The sequence below is a fragment of the Bubalus bubalis genome, chromosome 12, assembly GCF_019923935.1.
Source record: "Bubalus bubalis isolate 160015118507 breed Murrah chromosome 12, NDDB_SH_1, whole genome shotgun sequence".
NCBI lineage: Eukaryota > Metazoa > Chordata > Mammalia > Artiodactyla > Bovidae > Bubalus > Bubalus bubalis.
The window spans coordinates 48,906,032-48,928,101 of record NC_059168.1 but is presented as its reverse complement, the minus strand read 5'-3'; the positions used below and the strand labels follow the sequence as shown (position 1 = coordinate 48,928,101).

The 22,070-nt window shown below is 45.2% G+C and overlaps 1 protein-coding gene and 1 long non-coding RNA gene across 2 annotated transcripts; one reads left to right on the top strand and one right to left on the bottom strand.

Annotated features, from left to right (window-relative positions):
* Positions 1-546: 546 nt before the first annotated feature.
* Positions 547-18,131, bottom strand: LOC123328532. The gene is made up of 2 exons (XR_006543412.1): positions 17,993-18,131; positions 547-741 (listed from the first exon to the last, which is right to left on the bottom strand). It is a non-coding gene; the product is annotated as an uncharacterized LOC123328532 (long non-coding RNA).
* Positions 18,016-21,257, top strand: VAMP8 (vesicle associated membrane protein 8). The gene is made up of 3 exons (XM_006045852.4): positions 18,016-18,154; positions 19,422-19,577; positions 20,817-21,257. Exons 1-3 carry the CDS (start codon positions 18,152-18,154, stop codon positions 20,958-20,960), a joined length of 303 nt encoding a protein of 100 aa, XP_006045914.1. The 5' UTR covers positions 18,016-18,151; the 3' UTR covers positions 20,961-21,257.
* The last annotated feature ends 813 nt before the right edge of the window (positions 21,258-22,070 follow it).

Genomic DNA, 22,070 nt, shown 5'->3' with positions numbered 1-22,070 from the left:
GCCTCCCTAGCCCTCTCCGCTCTATCAACCTAAAGAAGACTGGGCGCCCACGACCTCCCTGGGTCCCTTCCCGCCCCTATTAGGTCGCTGCAGATCTGTGAACGGTGCGGGCGCAAAAGTCAGACTCTTCCCAGGGAGTTTCCCGCCCAGTTGAGGATGCACCTGGGAGGGCTCCCGGCCTGGAACCAGAGATTTGAAAGCAGCAGGAAAACCGGAACGACCTGACTGCTGAAGGAATGCAGAGTAGGGGCAGTAAATAGAGTGGGCTTGGTTGGGGAAGGTGAGTCTTGAACAGCTTTGTAACATTGTTTCTCTGCCCTGGAATTGACAAGCAGGATCAGAGGACGGCATCTTAGTGCAGGGGTTCTCACATTTTTTAGTCTCAGGACCCCTTTATGTTGCTACACACATTATTGAGAGCCCTAAAGAGCTTTTTATGCATAATAGGTTATATTTTTTTGTATTTACCCTATTGTAAATTTACCCTGAGAAATGTTTGAAATATGCATTGATTCACTAAAAGGAAAAAAAAAAGTAATGAACCCATTACATGTTTACATAAATAACATTTTTATGAAAAAATATATTTTCCACACTAAAAAAATATATGAGAATAGTATTGTTTTACATGCAGATCTCTTTAATGCCTGGCTTAATTGAAGAAAGCTGGAGTCTCCTTTCTGTTTCTGCATTCCATCTGTTGTGATTGAAGTATATGAAGGAAATCCGGTCTCACAGATACTGTTGGTAAAAGAGAAGTATGTTATTAGGCTCTTTAGATAATTGTGGATATTCTTTGATACTACACCTAAACTTACAAGTGGTTGTTTTTTTAAAAGTTAGTTAGATGTGGGGGTTTCCCAGTTGGCGCTAGTGGTAAAGAACCTGCCTGCCAAGGCAGGAGACATAAGAGCTGCTGCTGCTAAGTCGCTTCAGTCGTGTCCGACTCTGTGCGACCCCATAGACGGCAGCCCACCAGGTTCCGCCATCCCTGGGATTCTCCAGGCAAGAACACTGGAGTGGGTTGCCATTTCCTTCTCCAATACATGAAAGTGAAAAGTGAAAGTGAAGTCGCTCAGTCGTGTCTGACTCTTAGCGACCCCATGGACCGCAGCCCACGAGGCTCCTCCGTCCATGGGATTTTCCAGGCAAGAGTACTGGAGTGGGGTGCCATTGCCTTCTCCGGAGACATAAGAGACAAGGGCTCAATTCCTGGGTTGGGAAGATCCACTGGAGACGGGCATGGCAACCCACTCCAGTATTCCTACCTGGAGAATCCCATGAACAGAGGATTCTGGCGGGCTAGAGTCCATGGAGTCGCAGAGTCAGACACGACTGAAGCGACTTAGCATGCGTGCAATCAGATGTGGGATTGGAAAACATAATGAACTTTACACTCTACTATATTAAAATCAAGCTTCCCTGGGTGTCTTAGACATTAAAAGAATCTGCCTGCAATTCAGGAGACCCCAGTTTGATCCCTGGATGGCCAAGGATCCCTGGAGGAGAAAATGGCAACCTACTTTACTATTCTTGCCTGGAGAATCCCATGGACAGAGGAGCCTGGCAGGCTACAGTCCATGGGGTCACAAAGAGTCGGACACGACTGAGCGACTAATACACACATTAAAATCATTGGTATATCTTGCAGAGGGAAAGGATGAGTGGAAGGACAGTCAGGGACTTTAGAATCAACATGTACACACTGCTATATTTAAAATGGATAACCAATAAAGACCTACTGTAGAGCATAGGGAACTCTGCTCAATATAATGCAATGACCTAATTGGGGAAAGATTTTGAGAGAGAGTAGATGCGTGTATGGACTTTCCTGATAGCTCAGTTGGTAAAGAATCCACCTGCAATGCAGGAGACCTGGGTTGGATCCCTGGGTTGGGAAGACCCCCTGGAGAAGGGAAAGGCTACCCATTCCAGTATTCTGGCCTGGAGAAATCCATGGACTGTAAAGAGTCAGATACGACTGAGTGACTGTCAATATCACTTTCACTTCTCAGGTGCATGTATAACTGAATCACTTTGCTATATACCTGAAACTAATACAACACTGTTAATCAACTATACTCAAGTATAAAATAGAAAGTTTAAAAAAATTGTTGGTATATCTTGCATTTGAATGGATCTTTTACTCCTTACAATTTTATAAAATCATACATATGGTCCTTTGGAAAATACTGACCATCTAAAAACTAAGCTGTGCAGCTCTTCTAAATGTAAAGTTTCTTAAGTGTTGGGAAGCTGCCAGGCACATAGTGGCAGATACAAGTTTTCTCAAATTTAAATTTTCACCTGAAAGCTCAAATTTTACCACTGGCAGCAAATACCATCTATTGTTTTCCTTGAATGGAGAGGTTCCTTTCATTTATGATAAAGTATTTGCTAAATGCACCAGTTTGAATAATCATAGTTCGTGTGTCCAATGTCCTTTCAAGTAATGGTACTTCATTTCAAAAGAAAAAAGACAAAAACAAAGATGCATAATATCTTATTAGGATATTGCAAATTTGGCAATTCCCTGGTGATCCAGTGGGCAATTTCACTTTCATGACCTGGGTTCAGTCCCTGGCCTGGGAACTAAGATCCCACAAGCCCCACAGCATGGCCAAAAAATAAAAACAACAGTGAGATTCTAGAAATACAAGGCTCTGAAAACAACAAATGCTGGTAAGGAAATGGAGCAACAGAAACTCTGCTTACATTGCTGGTAGGAATACAAAACAGTTGGAAGACAGTTTGGCAGTTTCTTACAAAACTCAACATACTCTTACCATATGATCCAGCAATTGTGCTCCTTGGTATTTACTCAAATGAGTTGAAAATTTATGCCCATGCAAAACCTGCACAGGAATGTACCTCAGCTTTATTTATAACTGTCGGAACTTGGAATCAACCAAAATATCCTTCAGTAAGTAAATGGATAAAATAAACTAGCACATCCATATGATGGAGTATTCAGTAATGAAATGAAATGAGCTATCAATCCACAAAGACATGATGGAATCTTAAATGCATATTGCTAAGTGAAAGAAACCAATCTGAAATGGCTACATACCATGTGATAACCTGGAAAAGGCAAAACTTTGGAGATAGCAAAAAGATAGATGTTTTCCAGAGGTTGTGGGGGAGGAAGGGAGAGATGAGTAGATGTAACACAGAGGATTTTTAGAGAAGTGAAACTATTCTGTATGATACTTTAATGGTGTCATGATGAATTCATGTTGCTATATATTTATCAAGACCCATAGAATGTATAATATAAAGAATGAACCCTAGGAACTTTTCTGATAGTCCAGTGGCCCAGACTCCCAATGCATAGGCTCTGGGTTCAATCTCTGGTCAGGGAACTAGAATCTATACACTGCAACTGCAATCCATACACTCAACTCTGTTGAGCATCCATACAACACATGCTCAACAGATCCAGTGTGCTGCAACTGAGACCCGGCAAAGCCAAACGAAAAATAAATAAAAAAGATTTTTTAAAATAAAATTTAAAAAATAGTGACCCCTAATGTAAACCATGAACTTTGTTATTAATATAAATATTAGCTCATCAGTTGTCACAAATATATCACACTAATACAAGATGTTCGTACAGGAGAAACAGGGAGAGCATGAAAGGTGTATGGAAACTACTACTCAAAGAAAAATCTATTAGTTTGAAAACAAAGGTGAGTTGAGTTCACAGTTTAATTGCACAAGTGTTCTTTCTTAGAACAACTATGAGACTATCATTGTATTTGGGTATACAGAAGTATTGTATTTATATTTTCCAGTTCTTCGCACAAAATAGTAAAATGATCTGTATGCCAGTGACAGGAATTTATAAAATTAATAATTTTATACTGCTTCACTAACAGCATTCTTTTTATAAAACTTTTTTCCCCCTTTTTCTTTAATTTTTTTTTTGGGGGCTGCATCTCCTGGCATGAGAAACTTCCCCAACCAGGGATCAAACCTGCACCCCCTGCAGTGGAAGCACAGAACCTTAACCACTGGACCTCCAGGGAAGCTCCAAGAGTGTTCTTACTTGACACTGGCATTTTTTAAATGTGGTAAGTGCGTGGCAGAGAGGAATGCAGTGACTACTACTACCATTGGGTACTACGGTCTCTCTCCTGCTAAGTTGCCAACAGTTTTGCCATTTTTCTTTGCATTATCAGTTTAAATGTTAGCACAGTTAAAAAGGCAAATAACATCTCAGTATTATTATAGTAAATTTTGCCTCTAAAGACTTCAGGGGTTCACAGACCATGTGCTGAGAACCACCATCCTAAAGGAAAAAAATTGGCAGGGATAGATGTGGTAGAGATTATTGGGCACAGATGCAGGTGGATTCACCAAGTGTTCCTGCTGTTGAAGTCTGGCCCACTTCTAGGTCATCCTGATACAACACTTTGGAAGCCATAGATCTATTAATATTTAGGGGATGCATCTCTTAATCCACTGTCAAATCCCAGTCCAGGTGAATACATTGTGGATTGGGAAGTTTAGGCCAGATTTTCTAGGATCACTCAAAATTAGATGGCTCCGGACTTCCCTGGTGGTCCAGTCATTAAGAATCCACTTGCCAATTTAGGGGATATGGGTTCAGTCCCTGGACTGGGACGGTTCCACATGCCTTAGGCAACTGGGCCTCAGCGTCACAGCTACTGATCCCGTGTGCCGCAGCTACTAGAAACACTACTGGAGAGGAGCCCCTCCTTTCCGCAACTGAAGTCCGAGAGCAGCAATGAAGACCCAGAGAAGCCAAAAATAAATATCTAAAAAATTTAAAAATACTACTAGATAGCTCCATTTTTGTTTTATTTATTTCTTTAAACTATTTATTTTTATTTTATTTACCATCTGAGCCACAGGGGCTTCCCTGGTGGCTCAGATGGTAAAGAATCCACCTGCAATGCAGGAGACTCCAGTTCGAGCCCTGGGTTGGGAAGATCTTCTGGAGAGGGGCATGGCAACCAACTCCAGTATTCTTGCCTGGAGAATTCCATGGATAGAGGAGCTTGGTGGGCTAGATAGTCCATGGGGTGGCAAAGAGTCAGACATGACTGAGCGACTGACACTTTCACATTTTTATTTTGGCTGTGCTGCGTCTTCCTTGCAATACCTGGGCTTCTCTCCAGTTGTGGGCACACGCTCTAGAGCACAAGGGTCAGTAGTTGAGTGTGTGGGGTTATTTGCCTGAGGTATGTGGGATCTTAGTTCCCTGACCAGGGATTGAACTCATATCCCCTGCATTGGGAGGCAGATTAAAAACCCCTGGACCATCTATTTTGTCTATTTTTAAATTTTTGGTTGCACTGTGTGGCATCCAGGGTCTTAGTTCCCCAACCAGGAAAGTCCCTAGATGGTTCCATTACGTTCAATGTTGATTGTATGTTATGTGTGAAGAACTGGACAAATTACAGAGGAGGAAACAAATGATTCAGTTGTGGCCTCTGTCATAAAGGAGTGTAATAATAAAAGTATACAGAAATAATAAAATAATAATAGAATATAGGAAATCATAAAGTTTTAAATGAGGTTCAAAGTGCTACAGGAGCACGGAGGAAGAAATGAATTACAACTGGAGAAATCAGAAAAAATGTTTTTGAAAACTTGGGCCTTAAAGAATGAGTACAATTTTGAGAGGAGAGGGAAGTCAAAAATTCTGAGTAGTCTGGGTGAACTGAGAGCATTCTCTACAGAGAAATGCAGTTAATAAATGAGATGTATTAACTCTTCACCTCTCCATCCCATGATTTTAACTTGTTTTTGTTCAAGCTGTTGATTTCTGGTTTACCCTTTCAGTACCAAAATTTGGAGACTCATGGCATTTAGCATTCACTTATCCAAAAATACTCCAAAATTTGTGGTGGCTCAGTGGTAAAGAATCTGCCTGCAATGCAGGAGATGCAGGTTTCATCCCTGGGTCGGGAAGATCCCCTGGAGAACAGCATGGCAACCCACACAGTATTCTTGCCTGGAGAATCTCAGACAGAGGAGCCTGGTGGGCTCCAATCCCTGGGGTCGCAAAAGAACCGGACACCACTTAGCAACTAAACAACAAACAAAAGGAATTTCTTTATGGTTCTTTGCTAATGAAAAATTATATTTCTGTTTGCACTGTAGAGAAAGAAGCCCCCTTTCAGATTTTTCAACTCAATACCCTAAACTTTTAGTGAGTGCCTACTAAGTACAGGGTATATGTTATTTTCTACCAGGGGTACCAAGGTAAAGACATAGCTCCTGCCTTCACAGAACTTAAGAGTCTCGGAAAAGTCAAATTGGGAGATTGGGATTGACACATACACACTACTATATATAAAATGGATAACTAATAAGAACCTACTGTACAGCACAGGGAACTCTACTCAATACTCTGTAATGACCTATATGGGAAAAGAATAAAGAATGGATATATGTATAACAGATTCACTTTGCTGTATGGCAGAAACTAACAACATTGTAAACCAACTATATGCCAATAAAAATAAATTTTAAAAAATGTGTATGCAAGGGACTTCTCTGGAGGTACAGTGGATAAGAATCTGCCTGCTAATACAGGGGACACCAGTTCGATCCCTGGTCTGGGAAAATTCCAGGGCAACTAAAGCCCCTGGGACACAACTATTGAACCCGAGTGCTGCAAACTGCTGAAGCCCTTGTGCCTAGAGCCCCTGCTCCACAAGAGAGGCCATCGCAATGAGAAATGTGCACCGCAACAAAGAGTAGCCCCCACTTGCCACAGCTAGAAAAAGCCTGCGTGCAGCAACAAAGACCCAGCACAACCATAAATAAATACATAATTTTCTATGTATTTTTTTAAAAAATCCACCTTCCAATGCAGGGGACTTAGGTTCAATCTCTGGTTGAAGAACTAAGATCTCACATCTGGCAGGGCAACAAATCACTTGCTGCAACTACTGAACCCACAAGCCATAACTAGAGAGAAGCCCTTGATCTTCCAGGAAGATCCCATGAGCCAAAACTAAGACCCACCACAGCCAAATAAATATTTTTTTTAAATGTGTATGCAGTTGATGAGGCTTCCCAGCTGGCGCTAGTGGTAAAGAACCCTGCTGCCAATGCAGGATAAGATACTTGGGTTTCATCCCTGGGTGGGGAAGATCCCCTGGAGGCAAGCATGGCAACCCACTCCAGTACTCTTGCCTGGAGAATCCCATGAACAGAGGAGTCTGGCAGGCTCAGTCCATAGGGTCGCAAAGAGTCGGACATGACTAAAGTGACTTAGCACACATACATGCACATGCAGTTAATGGTAAAGCTTATTGTAGATTTTATAAAAGATACAGTGTGATGGTGATCAGAAGAGGAAGAAATTGAATTTCAGTGGGGAAATCTGGAAGACTTCATGGAAGCAATGATGAATGAAGCAGGATATTCACTTGTCTCAATGACAAAAGTCCACTTGAGCAAAGATGTAAAAGGGGATGGTTTGTTTTGGGAAGGACGGGTAATTTAGTATGGCTAGGGGGCTGGAAGGTGAGTCTCTTGAGAGATAATCTTCAAAAAGCAGGTTTAGAACAATCTTGGCATGCCAAACTAAGGAGTTTAGGCTTTACCCTGGGGGTAGGGTGCTGCATTCTCAAATTGGTGTTTTAGGAAGATGAGGAGCAACCATAGAAGGAATGGATGGGAGAAGATAGTCAGTTTGGAGGTGGATCAGAGAAGAGATCATCCTGGCATTACCTAGGAAGCAGAAGCTGGTATGAAAAGGATGTGGTATATTTGAGAGACTAAGACTTAGTGGTGTCTCAGATATGTAGATGACACCACCCTTATGGCAGAAAGCAAAAAGGACCTAAAGAGCCTCTTGATGAAGGTGAAAGAGAGAGTGAAAAAGCTGGCTTAAAATTCAACATTCAAAAAACTAAGATTATGGCCCCTGGTCCAAGCACTTCATGGCAAATAGATGGGGAAACAATGGAAACAGTGACAGACTTTATTTTCTTGGGCTCCAAAATCACTGCAGACAGTGACTGCAGCCATGAAATTAAAAGACTCTTGCTCCTCGGAAGAAAAGCTATGACCATCCTAGACAGCATATTAAAAAGCAGAGACATTACTTTGTCGACAAAGGTCTGTCTACTCAAAGCTATGGTTTTTCCAGTAGTCATGTATGGATGTGAGATTTGGACCATAAAGAAAGCTGAGCACTGAAGAATTGATACTTTTGAACTGTCATGCTGAAGAAGACTCTTGAGAGTTGCTTGGACTGCAAGGAGATCACATCAGTCGATCCTAAAGGAAATCAGTCCTTAATATTCATTGGAAGGACTCATGCTGAAGTTGAAGCTCCAATACTTTGGCCACATGATGTGAAGAACTGACTCATTAGAAAAGACACTGATGCTGGGAAAGATTGAAGTCAGGAGGAGAAGGGGACAACAGGATGAGATGGTTGGATGGCATCACCAACTCAAAGGACATGAGTCTGAGTAAATTCTGAGAATTGGTAATGAACAGGGAAAGGGGCATGCTGCAGTCTATGGGGTTACAAAGAGTTGGACATAACTGAGCGACTGAACTGAACTGAACTGATTGATTGTGTGTATAGGATGTCTTAGGGATTGCCAGGAGAAATATCAATAAACCAGATATGCAGATGATACCACCCTTATGGCAGAAAGTGAAGAGGAACTAAAAAGCCTCTTGATGAAAGTGAAAGTGGAGAGTGAAAAAGTTGGCTTAAAGCTCAACGTGCAGAAAACGAAGATCATGGCATCTGGTCCCATCACTTCATGGCAAATAGATGGGGAAACAGGGGAAACAGTGGAAACAGTGTCAGGCTTTATTTTGGGGGTCTCCAAAATCACTGCAGATGGTGATTGCAGCCATGAAATTAAAAGACGCTTACTCCTTGGAAGGAAAGTTATGACCAACCTAGATAGCATATTCAAAAGCAGAGACATTATTTTGCCAACAAAAGTCCGTCTAGTCAAGGCTATGGTTTTTCCAGTGGTCATGTATGGATGTGAGAGTTGGACTGTGAAGAAGGCTGAGTGCCGAAGAATTGATGCTTTTGAAGTGTGGTGTTGGAGAAGATTCTTGAGAATCCCTTGGACTGCAAGGAGATCCAACCAGTCCATTCTGAAGGAGATCAGCCCTGAGATTTCTTTGGAAGGAATGATGTTAAAGCTGAAACTCCAGTACTTTGGCCACCTCATGTAAAGAGTTGACTCATTGGAAAAGACTCTGATGCTGGGAGGGATTGGGGGCAGGAGGAGAAGGGGATGACAGAAGATGAGATGGCTGGATGGCATCACTGACTCGAAGGACGTGAGTCTGAGTGAACTCCGGGAGTTGGTGATGGACAGGGAGGCCTGGCGTGCTGCGATTCATGGGGTCGCAAAGAGTCGGACACGACTGAGTGACTGAACTGAACTGAACTGAGGGGTTCCTAACTTGGGACAGTGGTAGAATGGGAGTACTATTCAGAAGGAGGAACGTGGGAAAAAGATAAAGGGTTTGGTTTGGCTGTTGGATGTGTCTGTGGATTGTCCAGGACATTGGAGAGGCAGCAGTGGCAATTAGAGAGAGGTATGGCATTTGGAGGGGGGCGGTCCTTCTCAGGTAGCTCAGGGCTTCCCAGGTGGGTGCTAGTGGTAAAGAACTTGCCTGCCAATCCATGAGACTAGAAGAGATGAGGGTTCAATTCCTAGGTCGGGAAAATTCCCTGTAGCAGGGCATGGCAACCCACTCCAGTATTCTTGCCTGGAGAATCCCAGGGAGAGAGGAACCTGGTGAGCTACAGTCCATAGGGTTTCAAAGAGTCAGACACGACTGAAGCGACTTAACATGCATGCACTCACAGATTTGGGGATCGTCCTTACATGGCTGTTGAAACTGTAAAGGCACTGAGTACACTTCCCTAGGGAGAGCAAGGTTTCTAAACCTTGGAAGTATTGACATTTGGTCTGTATGTTCTTTGTCTTTGGGGTGGGGGTCGTGGGCTATCTATGACATTGTAGGAAGTTAAGCATCCTTGGCCTCTACCCACTAGATGCCAGTAGCACCACTCCCCCCATCAGTTGTGTCAACCAAAAATGTGTCCAGACACTGTCACATTCCCTGGAGGGCAGGATCAACCCCACAAAGAACTGTTGCTCTAGAAGAGAGGGTGGAGTCAGAAAATCGCCAAGGGCAGAACCTTCCAGTTCTAAGGGCAAGGTCAGAAAGAAAGAGAGCACCTTGGGAGAGATGGGGGTGACTCGTTGTGTAACAATCTGTAAAGAGGAAGACAAAGGAGGCCTTGGCAGCGATGAGAGGTTTATGATCTTTCAGGAGCAATTCCAGTTGAGCCTCCTGAATGTGCTTCCTCCTTGTTCTCTAGCCTTTCCCCTGAAAGGTACAGGAGTCAACTGCCCACTAGGGCCATAAATGAGACTGGGGTATATGCCAGTGTACAGCAAAGCTTGCCTGATTGCTTTGCAGGCTGTTTATATTCCTCTTCCCTTCTGTCATTCCATTTGTTCTACTAGTCTCCTTTTTCATTTGTAGTATGCTTTAGCAGAAATATAGACATATATACCCATACTATTTAATCCTAACAATAATCCTGTAATACAGCTTTCATTCTTGTTCCCATTTTGCAGATGAAGAAACCGAAGCTCCCAGAGGGAAGTGATTTGCCTAAGACTCCACAACAATCGGCTTCCTAGGTGGCTCTAGTGGTAAAGAACCTGCTTGCCGGGCAGCAGGAGAAAGAAGTGAAAGTGAAGTTGCTCAGTCGTGTCTGACTCTTTGCGACCCCGTGGACTGTAGCCCACCATGCTCCTCCGTCCATGGGATTCTCCAGGCAAGAATACTGGAGTGGGTTGCCATTTCCTTCTCCAGGGGATCTTCCTGACCCAGGGATTGAACCCAGGTCTCCCGCATTGCGGGCAGATGCTTTAACCTCTGAGCCACTGACGCCCAAATCCGATCACACAGGGACTGAGAAGACTCTTCAGCATACTCCAATTGCTTCTTTGGCTGCAGCTCCTACTACATAGAGTCTTTTCCTTACAAAGTGACTGACACTCCCCTCCTGGGATAGAGCCTTCCTTGACTAAAGGAATCAGTGACTTCTGTTCTCTGCTCATTGAGTACCATTCAGTACCTTACTGAATGTCTTACCTTGTGAGGGTGGTAGCCAGATGCTCTTCCTTTTTTTTTGGCCACACTAGCTTGTGGTATCTCAATTCCCCAACCAGGGATTGAACCTGGACCACAGTAATGAAAACCCAGAATCCTAACTACTAGGCCATTAGGGAACTCCCAGATGGTTGTCTTTGGGTCCTCGTTACTGTGCGGGCTTTTCTCTAGCTGTGGCTCATGGGGGTGACTCTGTCTCAGTGGGCAGGCTTATCATTGCTGTGGCTTCTCTTGTTGCTGAGCATGGGCTCTAGGACTTAAGAGCTTCCATAGTTGTGGCACCCAGGCTGTAGAGCCCAGACTCAGTAGTTGTGGCTCACGGGGCTTAGTTGCCCCAAGGCATGTGGAATCCTCCCATACCAAAGATTGAACCCACATCTCCTGCATTAGCAGGCAGATTCTTTGCCACTGAGCCACCAGGGAAGCCCCCAGATAGTTTTCTGATAAAGGATCACAATGCAGTGTTTGTACAGGTGAGGCTAAGCCTGTAGCAGTTCCATAAGGTGAAGATGAGGATGAACGGGTTACAGGCCCAACCATCGGCACTGCTGAGTCTCCCTGACAGTTGCTAGATCTAGGCCAAGGGTCAGCTCCCTCAGGGACATCAATGTATGTCCAAGGCTTGCGGTGGTGTACCAGACCTGATAGCTCAACTGTTGTAACTCTCCTTACAACAAGGAACGTCCAGGGAATTCCCATTCAGGGAATCCTCTTCCATTTCTTCCTGTTCCCCTCAAACATTCTACTCTGGTCTTTGTTTCTTGGCATCTCTCATGTTCCCTTGCCCACCAATTCACTTAGCATCTGGAATTCTGAGTAATCACAAAAGCCACCATTTACTGACAGTTTTTTAAGTACCAGGCACAGAATGGAGGTAACTGAAGCTTAGAGATGTTACATAAATCTGTCCAATGTCACAAAAATGTTAAAGTATATATCAGTGTGTCTGTAGAAATAGAATTTGAGCCACATTGGTAATTAAACATTTTCTATTAGCCAAATTAAAAGAGAAAATAAACAGGTGAAAGTAATTTTACCAATATTTTTTTAAGTTAACTCAATATATCCTAAGTGTCTATTAACATATAAATGGATAAAGAAGATGTGGTGTATATATATATGTATACACATACACACACAATGGAATATTACTCAGCCATAAAAGAGAATGGAATTTTTCCTTTTAAAACAACATGAATGGACCTCAAGGGTATTATGCTTAGTGAAATAAGTCAGACAGAGAAAGACAAATACTGTATGATATCATTTATATGTGGAATCTAAAAAATATTAATACAACAAACTACTGAATTTAACAAAGAAGAAGCAGGCTCATAGAGAACAAACTAGTAGTTAGCAGTGGGGAGACAGAGGGGAGAGGAGCAATTTAGGAACAGGAGATTAAGAGGTACAAGATGCTAAGTCACTTCAGTTGTGTCCAACTCTGTGCGACCCCACAGACGGCAGCCCACCAGGCTCCCCCGTCCCTGGGATTCTCCAGGCAAGAACACTGGAGTGGGTTGCCATTTCCTTCTCCAATGCATGAAAGTGAAAAGTGAAAGGGAAAGCTACTATGTACAAAATAAGCTAAAAGGATATATCACATAACACAGGGCATACAGCCAACATTTTATAATAACTATAAATAGAGTATAAGTGTTAAAAATTGTGAATCATTATATTGTATACCTGTAACGGCGATCAATGCAAAGAAATAGAGGAAAACAACAGAATGGGAAAGACTAGAGATCTCTTCAAGAAAATTAGAGATACCAAGGGAACATTTCATGCAAAGATGGGCTCAATAAAGGACAGAAATGGTATGGACCTAACAGAAGCAGAAGATATTAAGAAGAGGTGGCAAGAATACACAGAAGAACTGTACAAAAAAGATCTTCACGACCAAGATAATCACGATGGTGTGATCACTCACCTAGAGCCAGACATCCTGGAATGTGAAGTCAAGTGGACCTTAGAAAGCATCACTATGAACAAGGCTAGGGGAGGTGATGTGCCGGGATCCAGCCCCGGTAGAGTCAGGGGTTTCGAATGGGAGACGGCATCAGCAATCAGGAAACAACAGCTTATTTAAATGTTAATTGAAGATATAAAGAGTGGTTAAATAAGGATAGCTCAGTGAGAAAATTTAGTGGAGAAAAGAGGCTGAATAATTCAGCCAGAAGGTGAGAGAAAGAACGACATGGGGAGACCAAGTTTTGGTGAACAAGGCCCGCACTTTATTTTCCAAAGTAGTTTTTATACCTTAAGCTATGCATAAAAGATAATGGGGGAAGGGGTAGAGTCAGCAGTAAGGCAGGCTTTCTTCCTGCAAACTTATCATATGTAAAAGTTTAGGTGATTTACATCATTTTCTGGCCCAGAGGCCTGTTAACATTTTAAGACCCTTTCTTCAGAAAACTTATTTTTCTCTAAAGGTGATTAGTCAGGCGCCACCCTCCAAAAGCATTAGATAAAGTTGCATTCTTATAGGGCAAAGTGTGGTGGGCTATAACAAGAAAAAGAATTAACTCAAGGGTCCAAGGTTACAAACATTAAAGCTACTACTTACACCAATTATATTAATCAATACACTGCCAGGGACACAGTAGGTAAGGGATATGGAGACTTAGCAGCAAACATTGGCCCAACAAGTGAAAAACCCTTCACCAATACAATTTCTAATCAATCTTTAACTGCTCAAAGGAATCTGTATTTAGACAGTTTAGAACATCTTATGCCTCTTACAGTTGGGAGGCTCTGAACAATCACATGTGGCCAGAAGAACCTATTCAGGAGAGAGATGGTGGTGGGGGACAGCCCCCTGTAAAGTCAGAGGTGTAGGTGAGAGCATAAAGCAGTAAAGTAGGCAGACTCTGGTTTTGGGGGTAGATGCTCGAGAATACCCAGGGGGACTCCTGAGGTTCGATCCCGCCTTTGCATATGCCGAGCCTCCTTCCTCACGACCTTTGCCACAGGCGGAGTTCCTCACGCTGGCTCCCGGCAGTGATGGAATTCCAGTTGAGGTATTTCAAATCCTGAAAGATGATGCTGTGAAAGTGCTACACTCAATATACCAGCAAATTTGGAAAACTCAGCAGTGGCCACAGGACTGGAAAAAGTCAGTTTTCATTCCAACTCCAAAGAAAGGCAATGCCAAAGAATGCTCAAACTATCGCACAGTTGCACTCATCTCACACGCTAGTAAAGTAATGCTCAAAATTCTCCAAGCCAGGCTTCAGCAATATGTGAACCATGAACTTCCAGATGTTCAAGCTGGTTTTAGAAAAGGCAGAGGAACCAGAGATCAAATTGCCAACATCCACTGGATCATCGAAAAAGCAAGAGAGTTCCAGAAAAACATCTATTTCTGCTTTATTGACTATGCCAAAGCCTTTGACTGTGTGCATCACAATAAACTGTGGAAAATTCTGAAAGAGATGGGAATGACAGACCACCTGACCTGCCTCTTGAGAAACCTATATGCAGGTCAGGAAGCAACAGTTAGAACTGGACATGGAACAACAGACTGGTTCCGAATAGGAAAAGGAGTACATCAAGGCTGTATATTGTCACCCTGCTTATTTAACTTATATACAGAGTACATCATGAGAAACGCTGGACTGGAAGAAGAACAAGCTGGAATCAAGATTGCCGGGAGAAATATCAATCACCTCAGGTATGCAGATGACACCACCCTTATGGCAGAAAGTGAAGAGGAACTAAAAAGCCTCTTGATGAAAGTGAAAGTGGAGAGTGAAAAAGTTGGCTTAAAGCTCAACATGCAGAAAATGAAAATCATGGCATCTGGTCCCATCACTTCATGGCAAATAGATGGGGAAACAGTGGAAACAGTGTCAGGCTTTATTTTTTGGGCTCCAAAATCACTGCAGATGGTGATTGCAGCCATGAAATTAAAAGACGCTTACTCCTTGGAAGGAAAGTTATGACCAACCTAGATAGCATATTCAAAAGCAGAGACATTACTTTGCCAACAAAGGTCCATCTAGTCAAGGCTGTGGTTTTTCCAGTGGTCATGTATGGATGTGAGAGTTGGACTGTGAAGAAAGTTGAACACGGAAGAATTGATGTTTTTGAACTGTGGTGTTGGAGAAGACTCTTGAGAGTCCCTTGGACTGCAAGGAGATCCAGCCAGTCCATTCTAAAGGAGATCAGTCCTGGGTGTTCTTTGGAAGGAATAATGCTAAAGCTGAAACTCCAATACTTTGGCCACCTCATGTGAAGAGTTGACTCATTGGAAAAGACTCTGATGCTGGGAGGGATTGAGGGCAGGAGGAGAAGAGGACTACAGAGGATGAGATGGCTGGATGGCATCACCAACTCTATGGAGGTGAGTTTGAGTGAACTCCGGGAGTTGGTGATGGACAGGGAGGCCAGGCATGCTGCAATTCATGGAGTCCAAAGTGTCAGACACGACTGAGCAACTGAACTGAACATATAATATTGTACATCAACTATAATTCAATAAAAAATAAAGCACTTGGGACTTCCCTGGTGGTCCAGTGGTTAGGAATCTGAGCTTTCACTTCAGGAGGTATGGGTTTGATCCCTGATTGAGGAACGACATCCGGCATGTCGTACAGCATGGCCAAAAGTATAAATAAATAAAGCAAATTACAAATTTTTTTAAAAAAGGAAAAAGATTCAAAACATTATTTCAATTTTATATATTGATGAATATATAAAATTACTAAAGCGATATTTACAGTCTCTCTCTCATAATAAGTCTTTTAAATCTGGCATGTTTTAGATCTCACCTCAGTCAGATGAGCCACATTTCACATGTTCAACAGCTACTTGTAGTCAGTGGCTACTGTACTGGACAATGATCGTATATATCAACAGGGACTTGTCCGGTGGTCCAGTGGTTAGGACTTCTAGTTTCCAATTCAGGGGATGCAGGTGTGATCCTGGCTTCAAATACTAAGATCCCACATGCCGAGGAGTAACTACTGAGCCCGCACACTCTAGATCCCATGCTCCGCAACAAGAGAAGCCTGAGCACTGCAATGGAGAAATCCCTGCATCCCACAGCTAGAGAAAGCCCACTCGCCCCAAGGAAAATCCAGTGTAGCCAAAAAATTTAATAATAATTTTAAAAAGAAAGAAAGGATGGATCATAGATACTGACCCACCTCTGCTTGGCTTCATTGTTGCCTTTCTAAGAATGATGAGGAGTGGGGTACCACGTTCTAGGTGAAAGCAGGCTGATACTATCCATCAAAATTCAGGTGTGTGCATGCTAAGTCATTTCAGTCGTGTGTGACTCTTTGCAGATCATGGACTGTAGCCCATCAGGCTCCTCTGTCCATTGGATTCTTCAGGTAAGAATACTAGAGTGGGTTGCCATGCCCTCCTCCAGGGGATATTCCGACCCAGTGATGGAACCTGCATCTCTTTATGTCTCCTGCACTGGCAGATGGGTCCCTTACCACTAGCACCACCTGGGAAGCTAGAATAAAGGGTCTTCAAATGCTGCTGCTGCTGCTGCTAAGTCACTTCAGTCGTGTCCGACTCTGTGTGACCCCAGAGACGGCAGCCCACCAGCCTCCCCCGTCCCTGGGATTCTCCAAGCAAGAACACTGGAGTGGGTTGCCATTTCCTTCTCCAATGCATGAAAGTGAAAAGTGAAAGTGAAGTCGCTCAGTCGTGTCCGACTCTTAGCGACCCCATAGACTACAGCCCACCAGGATCTTCCGTCCATGGGATTTTCCAGGCAAGAGTACTGGAGTGGGGTGCCATTGCCTTCTCCGCTTCAAATGCTACGGAGGTCCAAAGTTTATTAAGCTCTTTAAAAAAAGTTAGTCTAAAAAAAAAAAAAAAAAAAAGAGAAGCATTTGTCAAGAGAAGCTGCCATTTCCCTCTTGGAACTGTTACTTCTGGGGTGGGACAGGAATGTTTGTTTCCTTCTGAACAGGTCTGTTATTGTTTTTCTATCTTGATAAACACCATTTGGGAAGGGTGGATTTTCTCTGGCCTGCAGCCAGGTCAGTGGAAAAATCCTTTGCCCTGGGCCCCCTTTCTGGTCCATAGAGCAGTCTTCTGCTCATTTCTGTTGGGGTTCCCTAACCCTCGAGGTGGCCCCCGAAGGGATGTGCAAGACGGTTGAACTCTAGAATAGGAGAGTTGGTGACCCAGCATTTCCTGATTTGAGCAGTGGGCAGCCCTTTGTACCAGGCTGTGCTAGGTTCATGGTGTAAGCTTTTCTTTTACTCCATACCACCACCCTCTGAGGTCAGGATCAGTACCTGCAAGGACCAGAGATATGAAGAGGTTCACTCAGGGTCTGCAGCTTCTGACACCAGAGCCCAGAATCACAGTATTTCAGAGTTCGGGGGTTTCAAGTGCTTTCTGCACTAAAACAACTTGGGAACAAGGGTTGTCCAGTAAGCAATGTTCATATCTGCGTTCTGTTTCCACATGAACAAGGTCTGACAGAGTGCTTAGGGCTGATTTTATTCTTTAACAATTGGGGATCAGATACTGAGGACATTAAAAAAACGTTTTTTAAAAAAAGTGAGGGACTTCTGTAGCCGTGCAGTGGTTGACTCTTCGTTTTCACTGCAGGGGGCGCGGGTTCGAGCCCTGTTGGGAAACTAAGGGTCTGTATGCTGCGTGTGCGGCCTCCCAAAAAATAATAAAAAAATTTTAAAAAGGAGACGGCTGCCCTTTTACATCCGGAAACCAAGGAGGGCTGCCTGATCTTTTCTTGTTTCTAAGTGAGAAGAAATGTGGTGCCCGGACACCCTGTCGCTTTAAGCCTAAGCCCCGGCTCCGGAGGAGACTGGGAGGGCAGCGCAGGGTGCCCGCCTACCTGGAGAACCTGAGCGAGGTGTGGCCGGAGCCGCTGGGATGCGAAGTTGGCGGGGGCGGGCTGAAAGTTGGACAAGCAGGAAGTGAACCGACGGCCGCCTGGGAGGAAACCGAGTAGTCAACGAGTTCAGCTGCCGGCAGGCCCGAGCCGCTTGGAAACATGGTGAGAGAGCTGGAAACGAAGAAGGGGCCGGGGATTACCCAAGGAAAGTTGGTTGGCAAAGTCGAAGGGCTGGGCCAGCGGCTGCCAGAGAAGTCTCTTCTTTGACAGCTTGGCTGCAAATAGGTCTGAGCTGCCTGGGTGGGTGTTCCTGCTCCTTCTCTGCTCCCTCCCTCTCCTGACCCCTGAGCTGATCTGGAGTGGGCTTCGGTGCTTCGGGTGGCTGGAACCTAATTCATCTCCTCCTCCAGCCGCTGCCGGCCTGCGGGTTTTGTGACATTCCTGGGCTGTGCCTGTGCGGTTCCGAAGGCAGAGCCCAGCCTATTGGCTGGAATCCCCCTCTACTTTTCACTTTATCCCTGTACAGAAACCCAAAGAATTTGTCTCTCTACTAAGTCCAAGGAATCTACCACCCCAGGGGAAGAGAGCTGAGGGTTTGTAAAAGACTCAGAAATTCGTTCTCTGCGATAGTTTCGACCCCCACCCCTGATCTGTTTCTGGAAGTCGAGTGGGTCAGGGAGGGAGGAGCTTAACAGTGTTTTCCCCTCCCTGTTCAAAAACCTTATCATGAAGCCTGGGGACGAGGCTACAGCCTGGGAGGACTTGCCCTCCATTTCCCCCAACGCCAAGGCTGTCTGTTTTTTTTATACTTGCCTGAGCAGGCCATGGCCTGGTGCTTGCGCGTGGTGCCAAGTGGTGGGGAAAGCAGAAGTTTGTGGCCCAACTGTTCTCTCTCTTGGGGCCTTGTGAGGGACTTGGAGCCTGGTTGCCACAGCTATCAGGCTGCCCAGGAGGCTGGAGCAGCTCTCCAGCCACTATCTGAGAGAGAGGGTGGGCTTGGTGAGGGTGGTCCGTGCCCAGCACAGGCATTTTTAATGAGGACCTGTGGGACCTGGGAATTTCTTACATAGAGGTGGAGCTGTGCATTGGGAAGTACTGGCTCAGCTGTCTCCTCTGACCCTCTCTGAGGAACAAGGAAGCAGTGGAGAGGGGTTTGGTGGTTGCTTCTTGTTTTGTCAAGGGCCCTGAGAATCCACAAAGAAGGTGGGTCCTGTCTGTCTCCTAACATGGATGGCTCTCACCATCTGGGGCTTATAAAGGCATTTGGTTTTGATTACCCGAGTTCTACAGAAAAACATTTTCTTTGCAAACAGTTCAAGCATTGCAAAAAGCTAAAGTCCATCTCAGGCCTACCCCTCCTCTGGCCTCTGAGTCTGGATCTCAGTCCCTCCAACTCTTGGCCTAATTAACCCTTTGTGTGGCTGCCCAGGAGGCCAGTGGCGAAGGAGGAGATGACCGTGTGCGGAACCTCAGGGATGAAGTGGAAGGGGTCAAGAATATCATGACTCAGAATGTGGAGCGGATCCTGGCCCGGGGAGAGAACCTGGACCACCTTCGCAACAAGACAGAGGATCTGGAAGCCACAGTGAGATGACAGGGAGCCCCTCACCCTACCCCCCGGGGAGCCCCCCACCCCGCACTCACTCCCAGGGGATGAGAGGAAAAGGGGGAAGGAAGATTACTTGGGGGTGTGGTGATCATGGTGGCAGAGTGAAGGAGGGAAGTCTGTCTTTCATGTGTGCTGGAAATTGACGTGAGCTGAGGCCCCACTTCTGATACTGCTGTACTCCACTGATTGGAATTGGGTTTAATGACAGATTTGGGGGTGCGGGGGTAGATCCATGGAGGCATTTTCTGAGACGGATGGCTCAGTCTGCCTGTGCTTTCTTAGGTTTCTCTCCTATGAAACAGACTTTCCCTTTGAAGGCTGCCCTTGACTCTCATTTGGATCTGGCCATCCCAGGGCAAAAATATTGGCCCCAGAACATCCTCTTAGGGCCGCTGGCCTTCCCCAAGGTTTTTAGGCAGGTGGTGAAAAACTGTTAGAGTCTTGCTGAGCCAGCTTTAAAAAGAAGCTGGGAAGAGCAGTAAAAGTTTTTGATCCCAGGCTCTTCTGCTAGCTGAAGGCTAGAATAATATCTCCCACACATCTGGCTAGATATTCTCCTGTCCCTCCAGCTAGAGGCCAAAGCCAGCTGCTCAGGGAAGGAGTGACTCTAAAATTCAGCAGACAGCTGGAGCCTAAGATTCCATGTCCACAGGGAGAGACTGACATGGCTTTCGGAGTCCTGCGTGTAATCTTGAGTATTGCTCATTTAACTTCTGGAGACTTAGTGTTTCTGTCCTCAGCCTGATCTGGCAAGCAGGGCCCAAGGAAACAATTTTTGCAACTCGTGCTGAGAGAAGGAAGGACACTTACCCTTAACCCTAGCCTCTGTACTGCCCTGACCCTCTCCTCTGGCTTCAGCAGTCCTCATGGGGCCAGAAGCCATAGAACCAGGAAGATACGTCCCCCTGGAGCCTGCGCCCCCTCAGCCCGATTGTCTGCCCTCCTAAGAGCAGGTTGTGCTGCCCTTGTCACAAGCCTGGGTGGAGGCATGTGTCAAAAGCCCAATGTGGAGGGCGGGCAGGGGTGAGAAAAGAAGGGGGAGGGCAGGGGACCACGAATTCTAAATTTGAACTTGGCCCACCAGATGGTTCTGAAGGTACATTTGTCAAGATAGGAGGACATAAGCTGTCTTACTAAGCAATCTGTTACCTCCACTTAGCACTTCAATATTTAGATGGACGGCATGTGGGTCTCTGTCTGCCTTATCCCCAACAGTCAGAGCACTTCAAGACGACGTCACAGAAGGTGGCTCGGAAGTTCTGGTGGAAGAACGTGAAGATGATTGTCCTCATCTGTGTGATTGTTTTTATCATCATCCTCTTCATCGTGCTTTTTGCCACTGGCGCCATCCCAACTTAGGGAACCCCTCCCTCCCTGCCCTCCTCCTCGGCCGCCACCTTCCATGGTGCATGCCAAGGGGGGCCCTCTCTCCTGTCCTTCTTCACGTGGAATGCTGCTCGGTCCTGCTGCCCCACACTCTGAAGCCCCCTGTCTGCCCCAGGGAATACCTTGGTCCCCAGAAAGAGAGAGCTGGACTGTGGCTGCATTTCAGGGGTCCTCAGAGTTGGTTGGAGAGACCCAGAGGGCCTAGCACATGGCTGGAAAACTGATGGAACTGAGGGTGGCCAGTGGGCAATAAAGACCTTTCGGTATCCCCACGCGTGTGAGGTCCTTTCTCCCTTTCCACTGTTCCTTTGGCCCTTCTATTTCATTTCTCCCCAGGACACTCTCTGGCAGAACTCTCCCATTGGAGGCCCAAGCTGTTGGAGGGGTAGAGAGCATAGGATTGGAGAAGAAAGACAGAAACTCTCTTTGTTTTTTATCGCCCCTCATTCCATCATGGGTCTCAAGAGCAGGAATTTTCTGGAACTCTTGGAGTATGGAAAATTCAAGGCCTTCCCAGCATTGGTATATAAAACTCCTAAGTGTCCTCTCTGGGTCTTGCCATTGTCTTTCATTCTTTTTCTTTTTTTTAAAAATTTTTGGCTGTGCTGGGTCTTCATTGCTGAGTGGGCTTTTCTCTAGTTGTGGCAAGCAAGGGCTATGCTATAGTTGCGGTGTGCAGGTTTCTCATTGCAGTGGCTTCTCTTGTTGCGGAGCATGGGCTCTAGGGCCTTTGGGCTTCAGTAGTTGCGGCTCCTGGGCTCTAGAGCACAGACTCGATAGTTGTGACACACAAGCTTAGTTGTTCTGTGGCATGTGGGATCTTCCTGGATCAGGGATTGAGCCCGTGTCTCCAGCATTGGCAGGTGGATTCTTTACCACCAAGCTACCAGGGAAGCCCCTTGCCATTTTTTAAAATTACTTTTTGCTGGAAATGTTAGCTGAGACATGCAGTGTTCCTAGGCAGAGCATTTAGAAATCTAAATCCTCCCCTGCTCCCACCCTCCTACCCCACCATCGTCGGCATTTCTCTTCCATGGCCCTGTTGTAGTCTGGAAGGGAGGGGTGGGGGAGGGTAGAGGAACT

Excerpts from the sequence above, each read along its gene's own strand:
- VAMP8 (XM_006045852.4), top strand. Across the intron at positions 19,578-20,816 it reads CAGAGGATCTGGAAGCCACA|TCAGAGCACTTCAAGACGAC; the intron begins GTGAGATGACAG and ends TATCCCCAACAG.